The sequence below is a fragment of the Ranitomeya imitator genome, chromosome 6, assembly GCF_032444005.1.
Source record: "Ranitomeya imitator isolate aRanImi1 chromosome 6, aRanImi1.pri, whole genome shotgun sequence".
Classification (NCBI taxonomy): domain Eukaryota; kingdom Metazoa; phylum Chordata; class Amphibia; order Anura; family Dendrobatidae; genus Ranitomeya; species Ranitomeya imitator.
Window position 1 is genome coordinate 120,566,745 of NC_091287.1, and position 22,533 is coordinate 120,589,277.

The 22,533-nt window shown below is 43.1% G+C and overlaps 1 protein-coding gene across 3 annotated transcripts in view; it reads right to left on the reverse strand.

The window, feature by feature from the left end:
* TCAIM (T cell activation inhibitor, mitochondrial) overlaps positions 1–22,533 on the reverse strand; it is an 80,965-nt gene that overhangs the window by 38,348 nt on the left and 20,084 nt on the right. For all 3 annotated transcript variants that reach the window (XM_069730034.1, XM_069730035.1, XM_069730036.1), the window contains exons 2-5: positions 14,107–14,176; positions 13,709–13,844; positions 5,290–5,443; positions 1,965–2,211 (exon numbers count right to left, since the gene is read on the reverse strand). In XM_069730034.1, coding sequence (XP_069586135.1) covers positions 1,965–2,211; positions 5,290–5,443; positions 13,709–13,844; positions 14,107–14,135 — 566 coding nt within the window. In that variant the 5' untranslated portion in view covers positions 14,136–14,176. The remainder of the gene's footprint in view (positions 1–1,964; positions 2,212–5,289; positions 5,444–13,708; positions 13,845–14,106; positions 14,177–22,533) is intronic.

Consider the following 22,533-nt stretch of genomic DNA (forward strand, 5'->3'; position numbering starts at 1 on the left):
TGTTTTTTTTTATTTAGATAAAGAAACGTATTTATGGGAATAATATATATATATTTTTTTTCCATTATTTAGGAATATTTTTTTTTTTTTTTTTTTACACATTTTGAAAATTTTTTTTTTTACTTATTTACATTGTCCCAGGGGGGGACATCACAGATCGGTGATCTGACAGTTTGCACAGCACTCTGTCAGATCACCGATCTGAGAGCAGTGCAGGCTGTCTCACAGTGCCTGCTCTGAGCAGGCACTGTGAAGCCACCTCCCTCCCTGCAGGACCCGGATCCGCGGCCATCTTGGATCCGGGTCTGGAGCAGGCAGGGAGGGAGGTAAGACCCTCGCAGCAACGCGTTCACATCGCGTTGCTGCGGGGGGCTCAGGGAAGCCCGCAGGGAGCCCCCTCCCTGCGCGATGCTTCCCTGCACCGCCGGCACATCGCGATCATGTTTGATCGCGGTGTGCCGGGAGCGGTCCGTGACCGCTCCTGGCACATAGTGCCGGATGTCAGCTGCGATAGACAGTTGACACCCGGCCGCGATCGGCCGCGCTCCCCCTGTGAGCGCCGCCGATCGCGCTGGACGTACTATCCCGTCCGTGGTCATAGGGGCCCACCCCACCTCGACGGGATAGTGCGTCCGATGTCAGAAAGGGGTTAAATAATCAGGACAGACAGGAAGTTCCATGACAGGGTGAGATCCACGACTCCATCTTGGATCAGGGCAAACAGGAACAAGGGAAGTCCGGAATCCTTACACAGAGGTGACTCTTGGTCTTCCTTTCCTGAGGCGGTCCTCATGTGAGCCAGTTTCTTTGTAGCGCTTGATGGTTTTTGCCACTGCACTTGGGGACACGTTCAAAGTTTTCCCAATTTTTCGGACTGAATGACCTTAATTTCTTAAAGTAATGATTGCCACTCGTTTTCCTTTACTTAGAATTTGTATTATGGCAAGAAAAAAGCAGCTAACAGTCTATTCAGTAGGACTATCAGCTGTGTATCCACCAGACTTCTGCACAACACAACTGATGGTCCCAATCCCATTTATAAGGCAAGAAATCAAACTTATTAAACCTGACAGGGCACACCTGTGAAGTGAAATCCATTCCCAGTGACTACCTCTTGAAGCTCATCAAGAGAAAGCCAAGAGTGTGCAAAGTAGTCCTCAAAGCAAAAGGTGGCTACTTTGAAGAACCTAGAACATAAGCCATAATTTCAGTTGTTTCACACTTTTTTGTTAAGTATATAATTCCACATGTGTTAATTCATAGTTTTGATGCATTCAGTGTGAATGTACAATTTTCATAGTCATGAAAATACAGAAAAATCTTTAAATGAGAAGGTGTGTCCAAACTTTTGGTCTGTACTGTATGTCTTAAGGATTGGATCCATGAGTGCTTCTGGAGGAGAACGCCGCAGGAAATATGGACAGATTGGCACTACTCATTGCTATAAAGGGTCTTACCAGATCCCTCGCTCCTCCCTCAGCTGAGGTAAGAGGAGGATGGCTGACTGGATGCGATGTCCCTAACTTCTACTCTAGGTTATATTATTCCACAGTAACCTCTTCCAGAAACTATCTGGATGCCATCTTACCGAACACATTTTAAGAATTCTATCTACACCAAACAGGAGTATGGTAAATCCATAATTCAGGAAGATATTGCAATACTGTATACTTCTGTAATTTGTGGAACTGCTTCTTACCCCAACCCCTTATTTCCAGGGCTTCTATTGTGGATCCTATCTTTTCCTTCCTCAATAATTTTTGTGTATATGATTATGCTTATCATTGTATCAATAAAATCATGTTTAATTTTTGAAGTCAGCACTCCAACTATCTTTATTTATAAGGAAATAATGTGGCTAAAAGCAGCAGCTTTATATGCTATTCTAATATACGACTGAAGATTTATCAGACGGTCTACAAGGCAGCTCATATGTCAAAACTATTGCTTTTGATACCACTTACTTAATAGTTATTTCTGTTTTGTGTGCTTGCTCCAGCTCTTCCTCTGGGTCCTTATATCCAGTGAATGAGTAAAAGGTCTTGTCCCATTTTATGGGCCTGTAGAATGATGATGCCACAGTCTTTGTAGACCTCACACTATCTGATGAGCTGTGCACATGGTCGGTAGACAGGCTGCAGGAATTCAGAATGCCCAGGACTGTACTCAAGAGGTCCCTGGAATCTAAAGTAAAACTGACTGCGCGAAAACCTATAAATGAAAAAATAAATGCAGAAATTAACGATTTATGGTGACAAAAAAAGAAACAACCTCTCACTCTAAATACTGAATACTATTTCACTTAAATCTTTAAAAAGGCCTTCTCTACTAAATACATTTCTCTCTTACCCACAGGTAACGCATGTGTACTACCACTACAAAAACACAGTGGAGATTGGAACCTTTGTTTTTGGGATCGAGATCGAGATTGTCCCCGAGGTCAGACCCCAGCAAGCAGGAATTTATCAAATAGGTGACAGTTTTGAGTCAAACCCCCTTTAATGATGAAAAGGGTTGGTATGAAAAGGCCACACAATACCATTTCTCTGCAGGATGAAGACAGTCCCCAATGGTGTGTGATAGTGGTAGTACCGATGCAACATAGTGATGAACAAGCACTCACAGACCTATCCCCCGGAGGAGAATGGCTGCTTAGGATTATGAATGCTAATATAAAAACTGAGCTCTTATAAGGTGCCAGTCACACAGATACATGTAGTGCGCCATGCAAGCTAACCGCCTATTGGTGATGCCCATATTATTAGATCAGTGGCTGCCCAGAACCAGTGTAAGTATATCCAACAAATGTAGACACCCTATTTTTCCCACCAGCAATTGTCGGGCTAGATAAAGAAAAATAAAAAATGTGGCATTAGTTGATACTTTGTCCAAAATATGCAAGCTTAAGTCAAGAGCCCTGTGTAAATGGCACCTTATCAAAGCCTTATCTGTGCGCATTTAAAATACTAAGTATTAAAGATGAGCAGATCGCGTCATGCAACCCAGTCCATGGTCCAGGTCAGAGATCTCTGGGCGTGGAGAGGAACTGCACAAATTTTCTGAACTTCCAGGTTCCATAGGACGGGTGTGACATCTGTATGGTGTGCGGAGGACAGGTGACGTCTTGTCAACACGGCTAATCATAAGCACTGCCCTGGACCGCGGTTGCGTGAAGCAATCCGCTCATCTTTACTAAGTATCAAACCCCACACCTTCATTGAGGATCGATGCGCGAGTGGTTATTCATCAGTTTTTTTTTGCATTAGCGCTACCTCCATCCTCTATCTTTGTAGCCTGCAGTGAGCTGGTATTTTACCCAGTGTTTGTATGAGTAAGTATGGTTTTTTTTTTTCAATGATGTGATATAATTTTTTTCTACATTTCAGTGAATTAAGAAATGGTTAGTTCTAAAATCTGCTGCATTATTTCACTTAATTTTTTGCTGCCAAAACCATGGCAGTCTGAATTGGATCAGTGCAATCCGATAAAAAAAAAAAAAAAAAATCGGATTGCAATCGCCCCAATGTTTCTCTATGGTGCAGCTCACATCTGCAATTATTTTCCCATGCCGATTTGGCATGCGAAAATAATCCCAGCATGCTGCGACTGAACCTGAGAATCGGATCACACGCACCCACATAAGTCTATGAGTGACATCGCACAGATATCACCTGAGTGCTGTGCGATTCCCGCCAAGGCCGGCAGCAGAGGAGATGGAGAAATTAATTTCTCCGTCTCCTCCGCAGCTGTGCTTCGATGCGCTCATGTGTGAGGCTCGGAGCCCAGAGCACTGACACTCTGCTCCCACTCGCAGCAGAGTCGGAGCCGAGTGTCATTAGCATATCGTATCCGATGCTCTCACATGAGAGAATCATTGGATGCCATACGCTAATGGGACCCTGATCTTAGGTATATTTTTCTCTAAAACGCAGTGGATTTCTGAAAAAACATACTTTGAAAGGCAGGCCGTAGACCATAGGAAGAGACAAAGTGAATCCGATGCATTCCCTGGCTTCATTTATGGTCCCTGGCTAGCATTTCAAACTATATGTTCTCTGAAACCATGCGCTATTTTAGAGAAAAACATACATGGTTGTAATAGTGCAGCCAGTGTCTTATTCATAATGACATCAAAAGACTGACCGTCACTTCCAAACAAAAAACTGGTGTGCACAGGGGCATACTGTGCTGCCCGTTGGCTAGGCAGCAAGGATCGAATGACAGGTTCTCTTTAAAGTATGTTTCCCAGAACATTTGTACAGTAAGAATTGTAGCATACACTACAAAGAAAATAACTTCTTCAGGGCCAATTCACAGTTTTTCACGTAGTGCTATCTGTTTTATTTTTTCACGGATAGTACTCGTACCTACGAGAGTCTATGGGGTTATTCTCATTCCAATACGGATCCTAATGTCAAATCAAACTTGGAAATGACAGTCTGTGGTTTCTCATACATAAAAAAAAACTGTTGTGTGAATGAGCCCTAAGGGTAAATCCGGCAAATTTGCTAAAAAACGGATCCTGCGTAAATTGTGAAAAACTGATGAGAGAGAGAGAGAGAGAGAGAGAAAGAGAGAGAGAGAGATGAAAACACAGCTTCTGGGCATGCTCAATGTGTAAAAACGTGAAAACCCAGCTTCTGGGCATGCTCAATGTGTAAAAACGGATTCGGTCGCCGGAAACATTCATTCACACATCCGTTTATTGCCGGAAACGTCCCTTCAGGCTTTTTCGCCGGACACAAAAAACATTGCAGGAGACGTTTTTTGTGTCCGGCAAAAAAGCCTGAAGGGACAGATCCGGCACAAAACGGATGAAACGCATGTCCTTCAGGCACAATCTGGCACTAATACAACTCTATGGGAATAAAACGGATCCGGCGTAATAAAAAAACGGATTCGGATTGTGCCTGAAAGAAAAAACCTGATGTGTGAAAGCAGCCTTAGCTGGAGAAGTCACCACAGCACGGGATACCGTGGAGGACTACCCTTACATCTGCCACACTAAATCCTGCTTTATCCTGCTCTTAATAGTTTGGGCCGTATACTGGAATTGTGAGCATGGGTAACAATATCCTGACCATGACGGACATAGGTATAGGACTATGCTGAATCTTTATGTAGGATAAGCCTGATTATGTCAACTTCGGTTAATTACTGTTATAAATGACTGACGAGTCTTATTCTGGCTACTGTCTCAGTGCTTCATTATTACATTTCTATAATGAGATGAATGGCTGAACATTTACTACTTTATACATCCCATCAATAAACGAACAAAGCAAATACCTGATTGCCTGGGAGACTCTTGATCATTTTCAGGGATCTGTACGGTTTCTCGAACATAAAATGTAAGTTGAGCAGGTTTGTGTGACCTCAGACCAGGTTTTTGGATATTCTCCAAATATCCATTTAACCTCTTTAGTGAGTTTTCATTTACCTCCTATCAAAGGGAAAATATGAAAAATGTAACATTAACGGTAAATGATGCCACACTTGTTATTTAGGCTATGTTCACAGCCAGCGTTTTCGCAGTGGTTTTTTTGGGAGGGGGTTCAGTTGCAATTATTTCCTGTAGAAAAGAAACTACGTTTTACAGCACCAGCAGAAATGATGAGATTTCAGAAATCTCATGCACACGTTTTTATTCCCCCCCACTTAATTTGAGCACTGTTAATTCTTTAAGTGTTTTTGCAGCTTTTGTTTTTCACCCATAGAAAACAATAAAAACTGCATTAAAAAACAGCAGCAAAAATGCACATTTGCTGCTATCTTGGGGAATAAAACTAACTTTATTAATCATGTACTGTAGACAAATCACACATTTATTCTGCACCCAAAAAAAGCAGCAGAAACGCCTTGAAAGCGGTTTTAGCTTCAGGAAAAAAGTCTGCAAAAACGCTGTGTGTGAACATAGTCTTACTCTATTTAGTGTTTTCAGATATGTAACCTGAAACTACTCATCACGGGATTACACAGATACAGTCATAGTGAAACAAGTACTCCTTCCTTCAATTATATGCATTTTTTTCAGGACATATGGTATAAAAATTGGGCAGTCCTCCTCATCTTCTACAAGCAAATTACTTCAGCCAACATCATAAAAAAACACACAAAAAAACAGTTGAGAGAAGAGTTTATTCATTGTTTTTTTTTTTTTATGAAACCTACTAAAAAATAACTAAATAACCGATAAGAAGAAAACTACTAGGACAAAATTAAATACAAATTATCTTTATTAATGAATGTTATTAAAAACATCGAAAAGGGAAATGCATGTCCAACATAATAAATACAACCATAGAAAGTGTGTGTCAAACATGGTAAAAAGTTACCATGAAAAATGCACATAAACAGGACATATAAATCCAGAAAATTGCTATAGATTCACCCAGCAGCGATCCTTAATTTTGGCTTTTCTTGTATCCTATCAGAGCAATTAGGAGATTTACCCCGTTTGGGGATCCAATCTCCTTTATTTATTAAAAAAAATAAACAAACCCTTTCATGGAAGGAAACCTAGGAGAAAAAAAGCTCCTTCTCTCCAAAAAAGAATACGACTTCAGTTTGAAAAGTCATTTTCCTCTAAACTTTCTATTTGATGCTATAATCTAAGCTATTTTCTAATATATGGAACTTGCTTTGGAAACTCCCTACCGTTCCTTAACTACACTAGCTAACAGCTATTCTATTTTTTTTTCTCTACTTCCTGTGCGATGGCGCTTTGTTTGAGAATCCCAGTGCATGCTGGGATACTCAACGCGTTATCAGGGGGGCAGAAGATGCAGTCACTGTCACAGTCTATGCTCACCCCTCAAAACGAAGCATTATCAGTGACCATCGTTTCAGGGACTGGTCCCTGCTCTGTCCCCTGTCTCCTGTGCTCTGTAAGGCTTCTTTCACATTTCCGTCGGTACGCGGCCGTCGCTAAGCGTCGGCGCGACGTACCGACGGATGTTGTGAAAATTCGTCACAACGTGGGCAGCGCATGCAGTTTTTCAACGCATCTGCTGCCCATTCTAAAGTCCCGGGGAGGAGGGGGCGGAGTTCCGGCCGCGCATGTGCGGTAGGAATTGCAGGACCTGACTTAGCAAAAAAAACGTTCAAGGGAACGTTTTTTCGTATGACAGTCCGCCAAATATTGACGCATCCAGTGCATGACGTATGGAACGTGTGTCCATACATCGGGATGCGTCGGTAATACAAGTCTATGTGCAAAAAACGCACAGAACGAAGCATTGCGACGGCTCCTAAACGACGGAAGTGTGAAAGAGGCCCAAGGGTGAGATAATATTGCGCTAAAGCAATATGTTATTTTAGTTTTATATGTAATTAAATTGGTTACACTTATGTTTTCTAAAAGTTATTTGTTCTAAAAATAAAAATAAAATACCGGATTACGTACCGGTAATGCTCTTTTATAGAGCCCACGACAGCACCCACTAGAGAGAGGGGATCCGCCCCTAGGAACAGGAAACCTACAGAGAGATAAAAGGGGCGGCCCCCCCTCGCTCCTCAGTTGTTTTACAGAGAATAGGAGGAACCGCCGCCAAGTTTTAGTTAACAGGTTCAGGTATATACATATATACACATATTTACAACCTCATATTATATCTTTCTAATATTTACACCTCACCAAACAAGCACCATGTGCAACTATATACAGAAAAGGGAGGGATGTGAACGGGTGCTGTCGTGGGCTCTATAAAAGAGCATTACCGGTACGTAATCCGGTATTTTCTATTCGCCACGACAGCACCCACTAGAGAGAATTGCAGAGACTATAGACTGGGTGGGTTTACTGAGTCAAGGACCGATACACCAAAAGTTAGATCAGAAGCAGAGGATAGATCTAATCTATAATGCTTATAGAAGGTATTTGGTGAAGACCAAGTTGCAGCCTTACATATAAGGTATATTGGCACATTCGCCCTTTCTGCCCAGGAAGTCGACAAGGCTCTTGTAGAGTGCGCTCCCACATGCATTGGAGGATCTTTCCCTCCAGCTTTATACGCCAAGATTATGGCCTCTCTGATTCAGCGAGATAATGTGTTCTTTGTGACTCCGGCACCCTTGGTTTTACCCTGGAAAGACACAAAGAGAGCCCTACTCTTCCTCCAGTCCCTAGTTCTCTCTAAATAGGCTAGGACAGACCTTTTTACATCTAGGGTGTGAAGTCTTTCTTCTTCTGGAGTTGAGTGGTTCTCATAAAAGGTGGGTAACAAGATCTCCTGGGATCTATGAAAGGTAGAAGCCACCTTAGGGAGATAACAAGGATCTGTTTTTAAAAGTATCCTATCTGATGTTACCGTTAAAAAGGGAGGATCTATAGATAATGCATGGAGATCGCTCACTCTTCTGGCAGAGACTAATGCCACTAGCAAAACAGTCTTCAAAGAAATGTTCTTTAGTGAGGCTGTATGGAGAGGCTCAAAAGGTGGTTGTGTTAATGCATTCAAAACTATCGAAAGATCCCACTGAGGAACCCGAGGAATGTTAACTGGTTTTGATCTTTCACAAGCGGATATAAACCGGGATATCCATTTATTTCCTGCAATGTCATGATTAAAAAGAGCTCCTAATGCTGAAACCTGCACCTTCAGAGTGCTCACGGAGAGCCCTAATTCCAGCCTTTTTTGTAGAAATTCTAACATTTGAAATATAGGAATCTCAGAGGAAAATTGTGTAGTATGAAATTGAAGGAATTTCCTCCAAATTCTAACATAAATCCTGGTAGTTGAAGGTTTTCTGCTCTTCATAAGAGTATCGATTAACCCATTAGAAAACCCCCTGAGATTTAGTAACCGCCTCTCAAACTCCAGGCAGTTAAGTTCATGCCCTTTGCCTGAGGATGGAGGAATGGACCCTGAGAGAGCAGGTCCTTGGACTGAGGCAGAATCCATGGATCTGACACTGACATCGCCCTCAGCCATGAGAACCATGGCCTCTTGGGCCAAAATGGGGCTATCAACAGAACTTTTGCGCCCTCCTCCCTTATTTTTCTTATTACTATAGGTAATAGATTCCATGGAGGGAAAGCATAGGCCAGATCGAATGTCCATGGCGTCTGGAGGGCATCGAGTATGTCCGGCTTGTCCTCCCTGTTTAGAGAGGCAAACATCTTGACTTGACGGTTGGCTCTTGTGGCAAACAAGTCTATTTGAGGAACACCCCATCGAGCTGTTATTGCCTTGAAAATCTTCCTGCTCAGCATCCATTTCCCTTGATGAAGAGTATGACGGCTCAGGAAATCGGCACGAAAGTTGTCTGTGCCTCTGATGTGTACTGCCGATAGTGATAGTAGATGACCTTCGGCTAATTCCATGATGTCTGATGCCACCTCCCTGAGTTTGTCCGACCTTGTACCTCCCTGATGGTTCAGATACGCCACCGCAGTGGTGTTGTCGGAGAATACTCTTGTATGAGAGCCGCTGAGCTGGGGAAGAAAGTGGAGAAGGGAGTAATATACCGCCCTCAACTCCTTGACATTTGAGGAATTATTAAGATCTGAGCTGGACCAAAGATCCTGAACCCATTGATCCTGAAAATGTGCCCCCCAGCCTTCAGGACTAGCATCTGTGGTCACAACACTAGAAGGAGTGATTACCCATAGAACCCCCTTTGAAAGATTATTCTGATCCAACCACCACCTAAGGGAGTGTAATACTTCCGATGTTAGAAAAACTGTTTTATCCAGACATCCTCTATTCTTAATGTCCTCCTCCAATACAAATTTTTGTAGCTGCCTAGTATGGAACTGTGCCCACTGTACCGCAGGAATGCACGATGTTAGAGAGCCTAGCAATGACATGACCTGTCTTAGTGACATACTACGTCTTTTTATTGCTGAGGACACCTTATCAACTATGGAGAATTTCTTATCCTCAGGCAGTTTACAAATCTGGTCAACGGAATCCAGAAGGAGCCCAAGGAATTTCTGACACGTTACAGGCTGAAGTCTAGATTTTTCCCAATTAACTAGCCAACCCAGGGATTGTAAGGATATGACTACTTCCCGTAATCTCTGCTCACACTGTAGGGGGCTCTTTCCTACAATCAACAGGTCATCTAGATATGGAATGACCAAAGTATCCTTTACCCGTAAAAAGGACATTACTTCTGATAGTAACTTAGTAAAAATCCTTGGGGCCATAGATAACCCGAAGGGCATTGCTCTATATTGTAAATGACGAATTTGCCCCTCTATACAAACTGCTACCCGAAGAAATTGTTGGTGTGAATTATGAATGGGAATATGGTAGTAAGCATCTTTTAGATCCAATACTACCATGTAACAATTTGGAAATAGATTTTTTATAGCTGAACGAATGGATTCCATTTTGAATGTTTTAGGTTTTATAAAGGAATTCAGCTTCCTCAAATTGATTATAGTTCTGAAAGAGCCATCCGGCTTACTAATCAGGAACAAGGGAGAGTAAAAACCTCTCCCTATCTGGGAAGATGGAACCTCTACTAGGACATGTTTACGTAGGAGGGTTTTAACCTCGGTTTCAAGTGCCTCTTGCTGAGGCTTGGATCTTAAGGTGGTAAGAAGGAAAGAATCCGGAGGAGTTTTAATAAAGTCTAGTGTGAGGCCTGAGGATGTTAATTTAATAGCCCATTGATTAGTTGTTATTTCTTTCCATTGATGACTGAATTGTTTTAGTCTTCCCCCCACCGGAGAAATATCACTGATGGAATTTATCGGTTGGCTTGAAGGGGCGTTTATTAAACAGATTTCCTTTTTGTTTGAAATCCTTATTATTCCACCTGTCTCTGAAGCCTCCCTTTCTTCCGAATGGTGGCTTCCTGAACGCCCTTCTGTAAGACGGAATAAAGGGATTAGGGAATCCTTTCTTCCTCTCGCCTGCCTTAGTGAGAATATCATCAAGGACTGTGCCAAACAGGTACTCACCCTGACAGGGTATGGAACATAATTTGGATCTTGACTGGGCATCCCCCTTCCAGTTTTTTAACCATAAAGCCCGCCGAGCCGTATTAGCGAGATTAGCTGTTCTGGCCGCCAGGCGGAGGGAATCAATTGAGGCATCTGAAATAAAAGCCGCAGCACCTTTAATCAAAGGGATAGATGCCCTTAATTTTTCTCTAGATACGCCACTTTTAATCTTCTGATCCAGCTGATCCAGCCAGACTAGCATTGATCTGCCAGTACATGTGGCTGAAATAGCCGGCTTGAATGCCGTGACACAGGCCTCCCACGATTTTTTAAGGAGTGCGTCTGATTTCCGGTCCATAGGATCTGATAAGGAACCTGCATCCTCCACTGGTAAGGAGAAACGGCGAGATGTAGACGCAACTGCCGCATCGACTTTTGGTATCTTGGCCCAGGTATTCAAATCCTCATCATCAAAGGGGTAGCGCCTCTTACAGGATATTGGGACCAACCCCTTTTGACCTCTACTCCATTCTTTTTTAACGAGATCTTTTATGGCCTGATTTATTGGAAATACGTGGCCTTGCTTCTGAGAAAGACCAGCGAACATAACTTCTTGTGGCGTCTGGGGTTCTTTTGATTCAGACACCCCCATCGTATTTCTCACTGATTTTACTAGGTTGTTTATGCCCTCAGTTGGAAAACAGACGAAGTCCTCTTCCTCTGAGGAATTAGATTGCTGAGAAATATCAGAGTCGACCTCCCCACTCTCCGCTGATGTGTCAGCTCTAGGAGAGGATGTTTTTCTCCTTCGTTTCTCCATATTTACTGAAGAAGTAGAACCACCTCCCAACGACTGGAGTTCTTCCCGAATTATGAGACGTATCTCATTCATTTTAACCGATTCCTCCTGCCGTAAGGTGTTGTCTATACATGCCTGACACAGATTTTTAAGATAGGAGTCAGGCAGGGGTTCGGTACATATGGCACATTGTTTGTGCTTACTCTTCCCCGTCCTCTTTGCCTAGAAATAATATAAGCAAAGGAATCAATATAAGCTTCAGTGAAGCTATATACGCACTCACCCAGCGTAATATTTATACCGGCTGCGGAGATGCCTTAGCTTGGGGTGTGGAACGGGAGGATTTTCTTCCTGATTTATCAGTGGAGTCACTTATTTTAGAGTGTCCACTATTCCTTTTCCTGGCTTCACCACTAGGGACTAATGGCTCTTCCATAGGGTGCACCCTGACCTCCTCTTGGGACGACATAATGGCACACTGACTACCTTAACTGACTACACTTTATAGTGTAGTAATGTACACACCCCTTGCTTTGTCTCCACTTTTTTTTTTTTTTTTTTTTACTTACAGATCCGGCGTTTAGAGTAATGGCACCGCATGGGGGAATCCAATATGGCGGTTCCCCCGGAAATGACCTCCAACACCGTGCCCCGGAAGTTCCTCTCCATTTCCGGGACGCCGACGCTACTGCGCATGCGCCCGCGTCCTGTATGCCGGGAGACGCCGCTGCCTGCTGCCTCCCACCATGTCACCTCTTACCTTGGAGGGACAGGAGGGCCTCGTATCGTGGAACCGTCTCACCGCTGCTCAGACGCACACCGGAGGACGTCGCACCAGGTACCCGCACTGTCGGCGTCTCCACAACGGTGTCCCAGCAGGGAGACCGTTGGATAACTTCAGGCTGCCTGTCAGCCGCACCAGATGAGGGGGGAGCCCGCAGGATCATTCCCCCGACTCTGTCTACCTGCTCTGGAACCCCTGCCGCTCAGCAGAGTCGTACAGGCGGTAGTCCAGGCAGGTCTTCCTCTTCCTATCCATAGAGTCTTCTCTGTGGGTCTTCATCTAGGAACAGGAAACCAACTGAGGAGCGAGGGGGGCCGCCCCTTTTATCTCTCTGTAGGTTTCCTGTTCCTAGGGGCGGATCCCCTCTCTCTAGTGGGTGCTGTCGTGGCGAATAGAAAAACTATTTTGAAAGCAGGTGTGTTATTTTCTAGACACTTGAAGTTGATTGATTGTTTGTTCATTAAAGCTACTGAAGACCCCACAATTGTTATTCAGGCCCAGCAACACAGCATTATAGTGTAGTTTCTTTTCCCATGACTCGGAGGCCACGTTCACATGTTCAGTATTTGGTGAGTTTTTCACCTTAATATTTGTAAGCCTAAACCAGTTGTGGAAGAATCAGAGGAAAAGTATAATAGAAACACGTCACCACTTCTGTATTTATCACCCACTCCTGGTGTTGGCTTACTAATACTGAGGTAAAAACTCACCAAATACTCAACTTAGGGAGAATTTCCAGGGTCCAGAGGTCCAGATTTTGCTGCATAAAGTCCTGAAATTGGACCATTTATCTAAAACAACCTCTATCAAATATATAGAAACGATTTTCAGTCACAGAAATTCTGCAACAAAATCAAGTGTCAGAAGTCATCGCTAAATGGGTTGTACTGGTTATTGATGGGGGATAATTTATTGATTGCTCGGCATTTGACTACTGGGTCCCATTAAGATCCCAAGAACTAAAGAACTCCCTTTGAATGGAGCAAAGTTAAAGCATGTCCTAAAGAAAACGAATGGATCAAAAGGTGCCCATGGATAGTAGGTTAATGGGGGTTAAACTAAGTATTTTAGTTAAGATGAGATCTGAGCACAAGGGGAACATTCCGCAACATTTACTTTCCCAGAAATCTGATTCTCCTTTTGACCTAAATAAAAGATGCACAGGACACAGTTCTCCAGATTACACATTACCATAGAGAAAGAAAATGGTTGTGTAAATAAAACTTACTCTTTCTCGTGGGTGCTGACCAAAGAAATCTGGGTGCACAGCAAAATAGAATGGCCTTAAGGCGTTGACCGCATCAGCACCAGACAGGGACCTGGCGTGGACCAGATGAATATAAAGGAGCTTACCCCAACAGAGCCTAAAGAAACAAAAAAGTGAAAAAATAAAAAATAGGTTCATCAGTTACCCCTTTAAGGTCCATTTACACAGCCCCAAACTGTTATGTTCTCCCATTTTCTTATTGATCTTGATCGACAGCACAATAAAAATCATTGTTCTTAGTAGAGCGCTTAGGGAGCGCTTATTCCGGGAGTCACCGTCAGGTCAATGATGTCACTAGATGTGATTCTCCACACACACTTGTATGGAATATTAATTATTCAGGTCAGCTTTCAACTTACTGCTTTGTAGCTCTGCAGCAGGCAAACATGTCACTTTTGGTGTGAAATCCAGAAGAAATCAAAGGAGAGCCTGAAACAGATAAAGGAATTATTAAGTTCAGTTCACTTTCGGATATATTTTCTTGTACAGGGCATAACTGGGTAGGAGGCAAATTAAGAAGAAAATAAATATAAAGCTTTTAATTTCACCTCTCCCTTTAGGCTCACTTCTTTTAAAATAAAATTAAAAAAATCTAAAATATACCGTACTTTTTTTTTTTCTAGTGTTGCAGATTGTACAAAGATTTTGGAACATGCACAGCCAAAAAATAAATGCCACGATGATCTCTCTGGAATATGACATTGGATCGCAGGTATTAAGGCACCATTTTATTCAGCTTCCTACTACTTAGCAGGGTTGATCTTACTAACAGATGCCCTATTACAGCATTGTAGCCAAGTGGTTTGTATGTTCTCCCCATATCTGTGTGGGTTTTCTCCAGGTTCTTCGGTTTCCTCCGACACTCCAAAGACATACTGATAGGGAATCTAGATTGTGAGCCCCATTGGGGACAGCGATGATAATGTCTGTAAAGCTCTGCGGAATATTATGATGCTATATAAGCAAAGCATAATAACAGCATAATGGATATTCCTTGTGCAATACTATGGAAATTGTGCAGCTTTTTCTAAATGGCGTGAAGGGGAACACTTTAGATGACGTAGGACAAGTCATGTACACGAAGCAGAGAAGGTGGACGGCATCGCAAGAAGAGAGGAGGCGCCGATTGAAGATCAGTGACACCCATCGGACAGGACCGCCCTATAGAGGAGTATAATAAAAGGTGTATTTTTTCCTTGCAGTGCAAATTGGAGTCATATATAGCATTTTTGCATGCTGTTACATGTGGCTGAATGGTGGTGGATGTAGGTTATATGAGAGATCCTATATCCACAGTCACCTCCTCCAACAGTATATTACAAAAAACTGACTAGCCCCTCCGAACAAAATAAAGCAAGTCTGAACAGGTGAAGGCATTGAGCAGTAATGCAATCCAAACATCATATATTCAATGTTTGCATACATCCTAGCGCTTACAGCATGCTGCTGTGTTTTTTTTTGCTTGGATTTTATGCAGTCATAGCCGTTTGCACCTGTTGACACTTGTTCGGAAGTTCTGGTTAGTTTTTTGCACTATACGGTTAGAGGTGGTGACATATTTGGCTGTGCACTCCTCCCACCAGTCTAAGGTTGTTTTTAATTAGTGCTGGATCTCACCCATCCTTTAAAGGGAATATGTCAGGTGATATTTGTGTAGTTTCCTAATGGTTTCTGGAATATGGCTTGGGCAACCCTTTCAGGATATGTACCGTAACTTTTATTTCCCCCACTGTATCCCAGTGTGAGCGTACTCTCACAAGGAATAGCACAAGAAAATTGACCCCAAAAATTGTTACCCAGTTTCTTCAGACACCCCACATGTAGTCAGAAACCTCTGTTTGTACAAATAGCAGGGCACCATAGAGGAGGATCAACGTTTGAATTTGAATTTTGAAACACAAATTTGGCTGAAATTACAGGCACCATGCTGCATTTGCAGTTCCCCTAAGGTGCCTAAACAGCAGAAATCCAGAACAAATGATCCCATTTTGGAAAGTACACCCCTCAAGGATTTATACATGGGTATAGTGAGCATTTTGAACCCACGGGTACTTCACAGAATTTGATAACATTTTGTTGTAATATTTAAAATTTGAATTTTTTCAAATTTTCACCAAATTGTCGCTTTATACCCAAATTTTTTACTTTTGCTAAAGGAAAGATGAAAAAGTGGACACTACAGCTTGTTACCCACTTTCTTCTGAGCATGACGATGCCCCACATGCAGTCAAAAAGTTCTGTTTAGATGCTCGGAAGAAGCGACATATGGTATCTGGAATGTAAACTTGGCTGGAATAGATAGGTACCAAAACAGCAAAAACACCAACAAAGTTACCCTATTTTAGAAACTAAACCCATCAAGGAATTAATCTGTCGCTGTGTTGAGAATATTGAACCAATCGGTGCTTCACACAACCTTTTAGAATGTAGATGTAAAAACAAAAATTACTTTTTTTCCACTGAAATGTTGTGGTTTAGCCCTAAATTTGTAATTTTCACAATGGATAATAGGAGACATTGGACCCAGCTGTATGACCTCAGGGTACCATGGCATGAATCCGCAAACACAAATATGATCACAGGTGGACAATCCTGCAAAAGGGAGGCCTTGCATGCCCCTTTTAACCACTTAGATGCCGCTTGACAGCATTATTTAAGGCGTAATTGGCCCCGATTGGTTTCAAAACAGGGTGGACCGATACCGCAGGGTGCCAACTGTCATGTATAGCTGTCACCTGAGGGACTTTCAGCTGCAGAGCTGTGCTATTCAGCTTCAGGCAGCACTGAAGAATAAAGTAAAATAGGTGAAAATGGACCCACAAGTTACTGCTTAATATCTCCCGAGCGCAGTGATGCCCCATTTGTCATCAGAAACTACTGGTCACACGTCAGGGCTGAAAAGTTTGTGGCTGACATTTGAGGAGCCCCTAAGGTGCCAGAACAGCAAACACCCCCAAAAAGTGACCCCATTGTAGAAATTGCACCTATCAATGAATTAATCTATGGCTGCACTGCCTATTTTGTAACATCCACGCCAAGTGTTATTCTAGTAAATTGAAAATATGCCAGTTTAGTGCCCATACATTGTGCCTTTGTATGGTGAAATACCCCCATACATTGTTATTTCGGCTCTCCCACCTACAATAATGCCAAACATGTGGCAGCTTACTGTGTGAAGGAGGGGCCATTCGCATTTGGGGGAGCAGATTTTACTGGATTGAAGGGGAAGTGGTAGGAGTCTGGGAGCCATGTTGCTTTCCCGGACTCTTTGTTCTACCAGTAACATGGGGGAACCCCCTATATATACAGTGACGGATGATCGACCTGCGTGGGCTCTGGTTTTATGCAGGATGAAACGTTCAGCATCCTACAAAGTCCTGGCAAAGAGGATAAAATAGGTGGCCCGCCATAATGCAGTAAAACTATCTTTTCTTTATTCAATACAAGTACTTGGATGCAGGTGCAGCAGAGAAAGACGGCAGCTTCGCATCAATCAGACGCTTCAACAGGTCCGGGTATGGAAGGGAGTGGATAGGCGGTCCCAATTATAGAGACAACGCCTTCTTCACCACCCCTTATTAAAGCCACATAGACCTTGTGCATTTGTGGTATTATTTATTTTACGTAGGGAGGCCAGATGGATAATACACACAAATGCACAAGGTCCATGTGGCTTTAATGATAAGATCGACATGTCAGTCTTTTTGTAAATTTTTTTTGACTGTTGGTTTTAAATTAAAAAATACTTGCTTTTAATTGTTGCTACAGAGAGGTGGTGAAGAAGGCGTTGTCTGTAGAATTGGGACCGCCTATCCACTTCCTTCCATACCTGGACCCGTTGAAGCATCTGATCGATGTGAAACATCCGTCATCCTCTGCTGCACCTGCTCTCCTGAATCCATGTACTACTTGTATTGAATAAAGAAAGGACTATTTTACTACATCACGGACTGATACTTATTTTTTCTTCTTTGGCCTAAGTTAGGGTTTTTATTGGTAACATTTGGTGTACATAACATTTTTCGATCGCTTTAAGTAGAAGTCTTGGATCACATTCTTGTGTTTTATGCTGAGCACTTACGTTGGGTTTTCTGTATAAATCTCACAATAATGTAATTCAGACGAAACACCCAACAGAACCACTGACTCTAATGAGGCAGATGGAGTCCATTTGGCGTCTGCTCTGGTGCTGTCCATATTTTTAGGCGTGCACAGAACGATGATCGTCCACACTTGTGCGCTAAAAATTCACCTAAAATAATGTGTAACCATTGAAACAGAGACCATACGAAGTCTGAAGTGTCTCCATATGCCTCATAAGTGAGTGTTTCCGTCGGGGGTTTTGTCTGAATTGCAGTTTTTGGGATTTACACAGAAATGCCCACATGAGCGCTCAGAGGAGAGCACTGGATAAATGTGAGAGGAGCCTTTTTTTGATTTTTGAGAGGTAGAATGAACACATAGACAGCAGTTTGGATGATATTGATAGTAGCAGTACAAGAATAGTTCTTATTTTTCTTTTGCGCGGTTCATCGTGATAAGGCGGCTTTATTCTTTTGGTCGGTATAATTATGGAGATACCAGATTTATAATTTTTTTTAGGTTTTGCTACTATCACACAGTAAAAATGCTTATTTATAAAAAATACTTTTTTTGTCGCCATATTCTGAGAGCTGCAATTTTTTTTTTTTTTTTTGGCAAACAGAGCTCTATGAGGGTTTATTTTTTTTAACAACAAATTGGAGATTTTTTTGGCACCATTTTGAGGCACACAACGTTTTTTGATTGATTTTTCAGATTTTTCAGGACACAGAATGAAAAAAAACAGCATTTCAGTTATTGTTGTTTTATAAATTTTTTGTTCCTGCCGTTCACATTGCTGTAAACGTGATAAGACCAATTTGATTGAACGGTCAGTACGATTACAGCAATACCAGATTTATGCTTTCCTACTTTTATGGACTAAAAACAATATTTAACAACAAATAATTTGTTTTAGCATTGTCATATTTGAGAGCTGTAACTTTACTTTACAAACATATCACATGAATACCATGCAAAAATATATTTCAAGTATGATTGATCAGATCAATGATAAAATGTGCAATACAATTATAACAAAATGTGAAAATTTCACTTGTGAAAGGAAGCTGGTGGCAGCCTCGCCGCTCGCGTGCATTGGTGGATGGCGGAAGGTGAGAATAGCTCCATTTAAAAAAAAATTATTTTTAATATTATATCTTTTTTTTAATTGATGCTGCATAGGCAGCATCAATAGTAAAAAGTTTGTCACACAGTGTTAATAGCAGCGTTAACAGACTGTGTTACACCGCATTATGCCGCGGTTTAACGGACTGCTAAAACGCTATGTGGGCGGCGGGCGCTGACTGGGAGGGGAGTATGGAGGGGGCACTGACTGCAGGGGAGTAGGGAGCAGCCATTTCGCGGCTGGACTATGCCCGTCACTGATTGGTCGCATCGGGTATTCTAGAATATGTATGTAGTTTATTTATGAAGTTTTCAGAATAATGCAATTTATACACAGGATTCGGCCGGCCGCGACCAATTAGCGAAGCGTGGTTCAAATACTGCGCCAATTGGCGGCCGGACTGCGCCTGTCGCTGATTGGTCATGCCCGGCCGTGGGCAATCAGTGAAGCCAGGGCATGCTCCAGGTTTTTGAGGGCCCCGGGCGAAAGAGTTTCAGTGGGCCCCCCTCTTTAACACATACCACAATTCATGATGCACAGATACAACAGAGAAATATAGCACAGCCAATTAGCATACAGCCCACGTAGTATATAACACAGCCCACGTAGTATATCACAGTCCACGTAGTATATAGCACAGCCCACGTAGTATATTGCCCAGTCACGTAGTATATAGCACAGCCCCCGTAGTATATAGCACAGACACATAGTATATTGCCCAGCCACGTTATATATTGCACAGCCACGTACTATATTGCACAGCCACGTAGTATATAGCACAGCCACGTAGTATATAGCACAGAGATGTGGTATATAACACAGCCCATGCAGTATATAACACAAGCCACGTAGTATGGAGCACAGCGATGTAGTATATTGCCCAGCCACGTAGTATATAGCACAGCCACGTAGTATATAGCAGAGACGTAGTAAAAACACAGCCCACACAGTATATAACACATCCCATGTAGTATATTGCCCAGCCACGTAATATATTACACAGCCACGTAATATATTGCACAGCCCATGCAGTTTATAACACAGGCCACGTAGTATAGAGCACAGCGATGTAGTATATTGCCAAGCCACGTAATACATACCACAGCCACGTAGTATATAGCACAGAGACATAGTATATAACACAGCCCATGCAGTATTTAACACAGCCCACGTAGTATATAGCAATGTGGGCACCATATCCCTGTTAAAAAAAAGAATTAAAATAAAAAATAGTTATATACTCACCTTCCGTCGGCCCCTGGATCCAGGCGAGGCATTTACCGATGCTCCTCGCGACGCTCCAGTCCCAAGAATGCATTGCGGTCTTGCGAGATGATGACGTAGCAGTCTTGCGAGACCGCTACGTCATCATCTCGCGAGACCGCAATGCATGGACCGGAGCGCCGCGAGCAGCAGTGGGAAAGGTGACGGAAGGTGAGTATATAATGATTTTTTACTTTGTTTATTATTTTTAACATTAGATCTTTTTACTATTGATGCTGCATAGGCAGCATCAATAGTAAAAAGTTGGTCACACAGGGTTAATAGCTGAGTTAACGGACTGTGTTACACCGTGGCATAACGCGGTGTAACGGAGCCATTAACCCTGTGTGAGCGCTGACTGGAGGCGGCACTGACAGAGAGTAGGAAGGGGCGAATTCGCGGCTGGACTGTGCCTGTCGCTGATTGGTCCCGGCCTTGCGGCCGCGACCACTCAGCGACGTGGGATTTCAGTGACAGACAGAAAGACAAACAGACAGAAGTGCCCATTAGACGATTATATATATAGATAGAGTCCATGTTCAAGCTTGATAAAATTGCAATAGATCTCATAGTATTTTGGACGGCTGGCCGTTGATTTCTTCCCTTATCCAAAATTCTTCATTCCGAAAACAACAACAAAAAAAAAAGACTAATACATGGCGTGCTGATATTTGTTTCCTTATCTAGACTAATTAGAATGAAAAGTAAAAATGTATTTTAAATAAAAACATATATACCCACTTGCACTCAAGTCATGCTAACCTATTGTTGAGGTTGTCACCTCTTAATCTCATCATTAATTTATTAATGCATTTGATTCGTAGCAGTTGGGAGTTACATTGATAGATTTCTTAAGTCTTTTGGGATAGTTTTTAAAGGCGAATTGTCATAAACTTTCAGGCTTTTTTAATATCTCTTCCTCTGATATGGAGCTATCTGGTAGTTAAACCAACATAGATTTTCTTGCAGGGACATTGAGCTTAGTATACAGAGGTGTATCTAGTGTTTCTGGCACCCGGGGCAAGAATTCATTTTGGCGCCCCCCCCCCCTCCAAGGGCATATGCCCCCCGTCAGCCCCATCATTGCCCTCTCCTCCCCCCCCACACACCATTCACTTCTCTGCACATTCCCCTGCAGCGAGATACACACACACACAATACTGAGACACACACATACGCACACACTCACATACACACACACTCACACACATACACATTCACACACACACATACATTCACACACATACACACACACATACATTCACACACACACACTCACATTCACACACATACACACACACATACATTCACACACACACACTCACATTCACACACATACACACACTCATATACAAACACACATACACACACTCCTCTCACCTCTCCTCGTGCTCTGTGCAGCAGCTCCATCGCCTTCCTCTGACACAGCCGGCCGCTGAATGATGACGTCATCCAGCAGCGCGTCTGTGTGAGAGGAAGCAGGGAGAAGACAGATCGTGCGGCTGGGCAGTGGAGCTGCAGGGATTTCTCCCTGCCCGCCGCAGCCACTCTGCAGGGGCTCCCCTGCCCCTCTGCACACACTGGGAGCCGGCGCTCTGCAGCTTCTCTGTGCCGGCTGTCAGCTTGACAGTCGGCACAGAGAACAGCTGACTCCCAGTGCGGGGGCGGCAGAATGCAGCTGCCAGGGGAGACACTGCGGACCGCCGAATAAGGCCGGGGTCACACTAGACCAGGGGTCCCCAACTCCAGGCCTCGAGGGCCGCCAACAGTGCAGGTTTTCAGGATTTCTTTAGTATTGCATCGGTGGTAATGTGATCATCTGCACAGGTGATGATTCCAACCCCTGTGCAATACTAAGGAAATCCTGAAAACCTGCACTGTTGGCGGCCCTCGAGGCCTGGAGTTGGGGACCACTGCACTAGACCGTAATACGGACGAGTGCAATGCGATAAAAAAATCGCATAGCCCTCGTCCCAATGTTAATCAATGGGGCAGCTCCCATCATCTGATATTTTCTCGGCCGTATTCAGGATCCGAGTGAAATCGCAGCATCGCCAATGAAAGTCTATGGGGGTGAGAAAAAATAGCACAGCACACGGACCATCAGTGTGACTTGCGAGAAATTCTCAGGCATTGGGCAGGTGACAGGAAAGGCTCAGCCATTATTTGCTCATTTTGCAAGTGTGTGAGAAAATCTCACCATACGGATGTCACACGGATCATTTAATGCGAGAAAATCGCATCCTCGCACTGCACACAGATCACTGTTTTGGTAACATTTGTGCGATTCTCGTCCACAAAAAACGGACCTTTT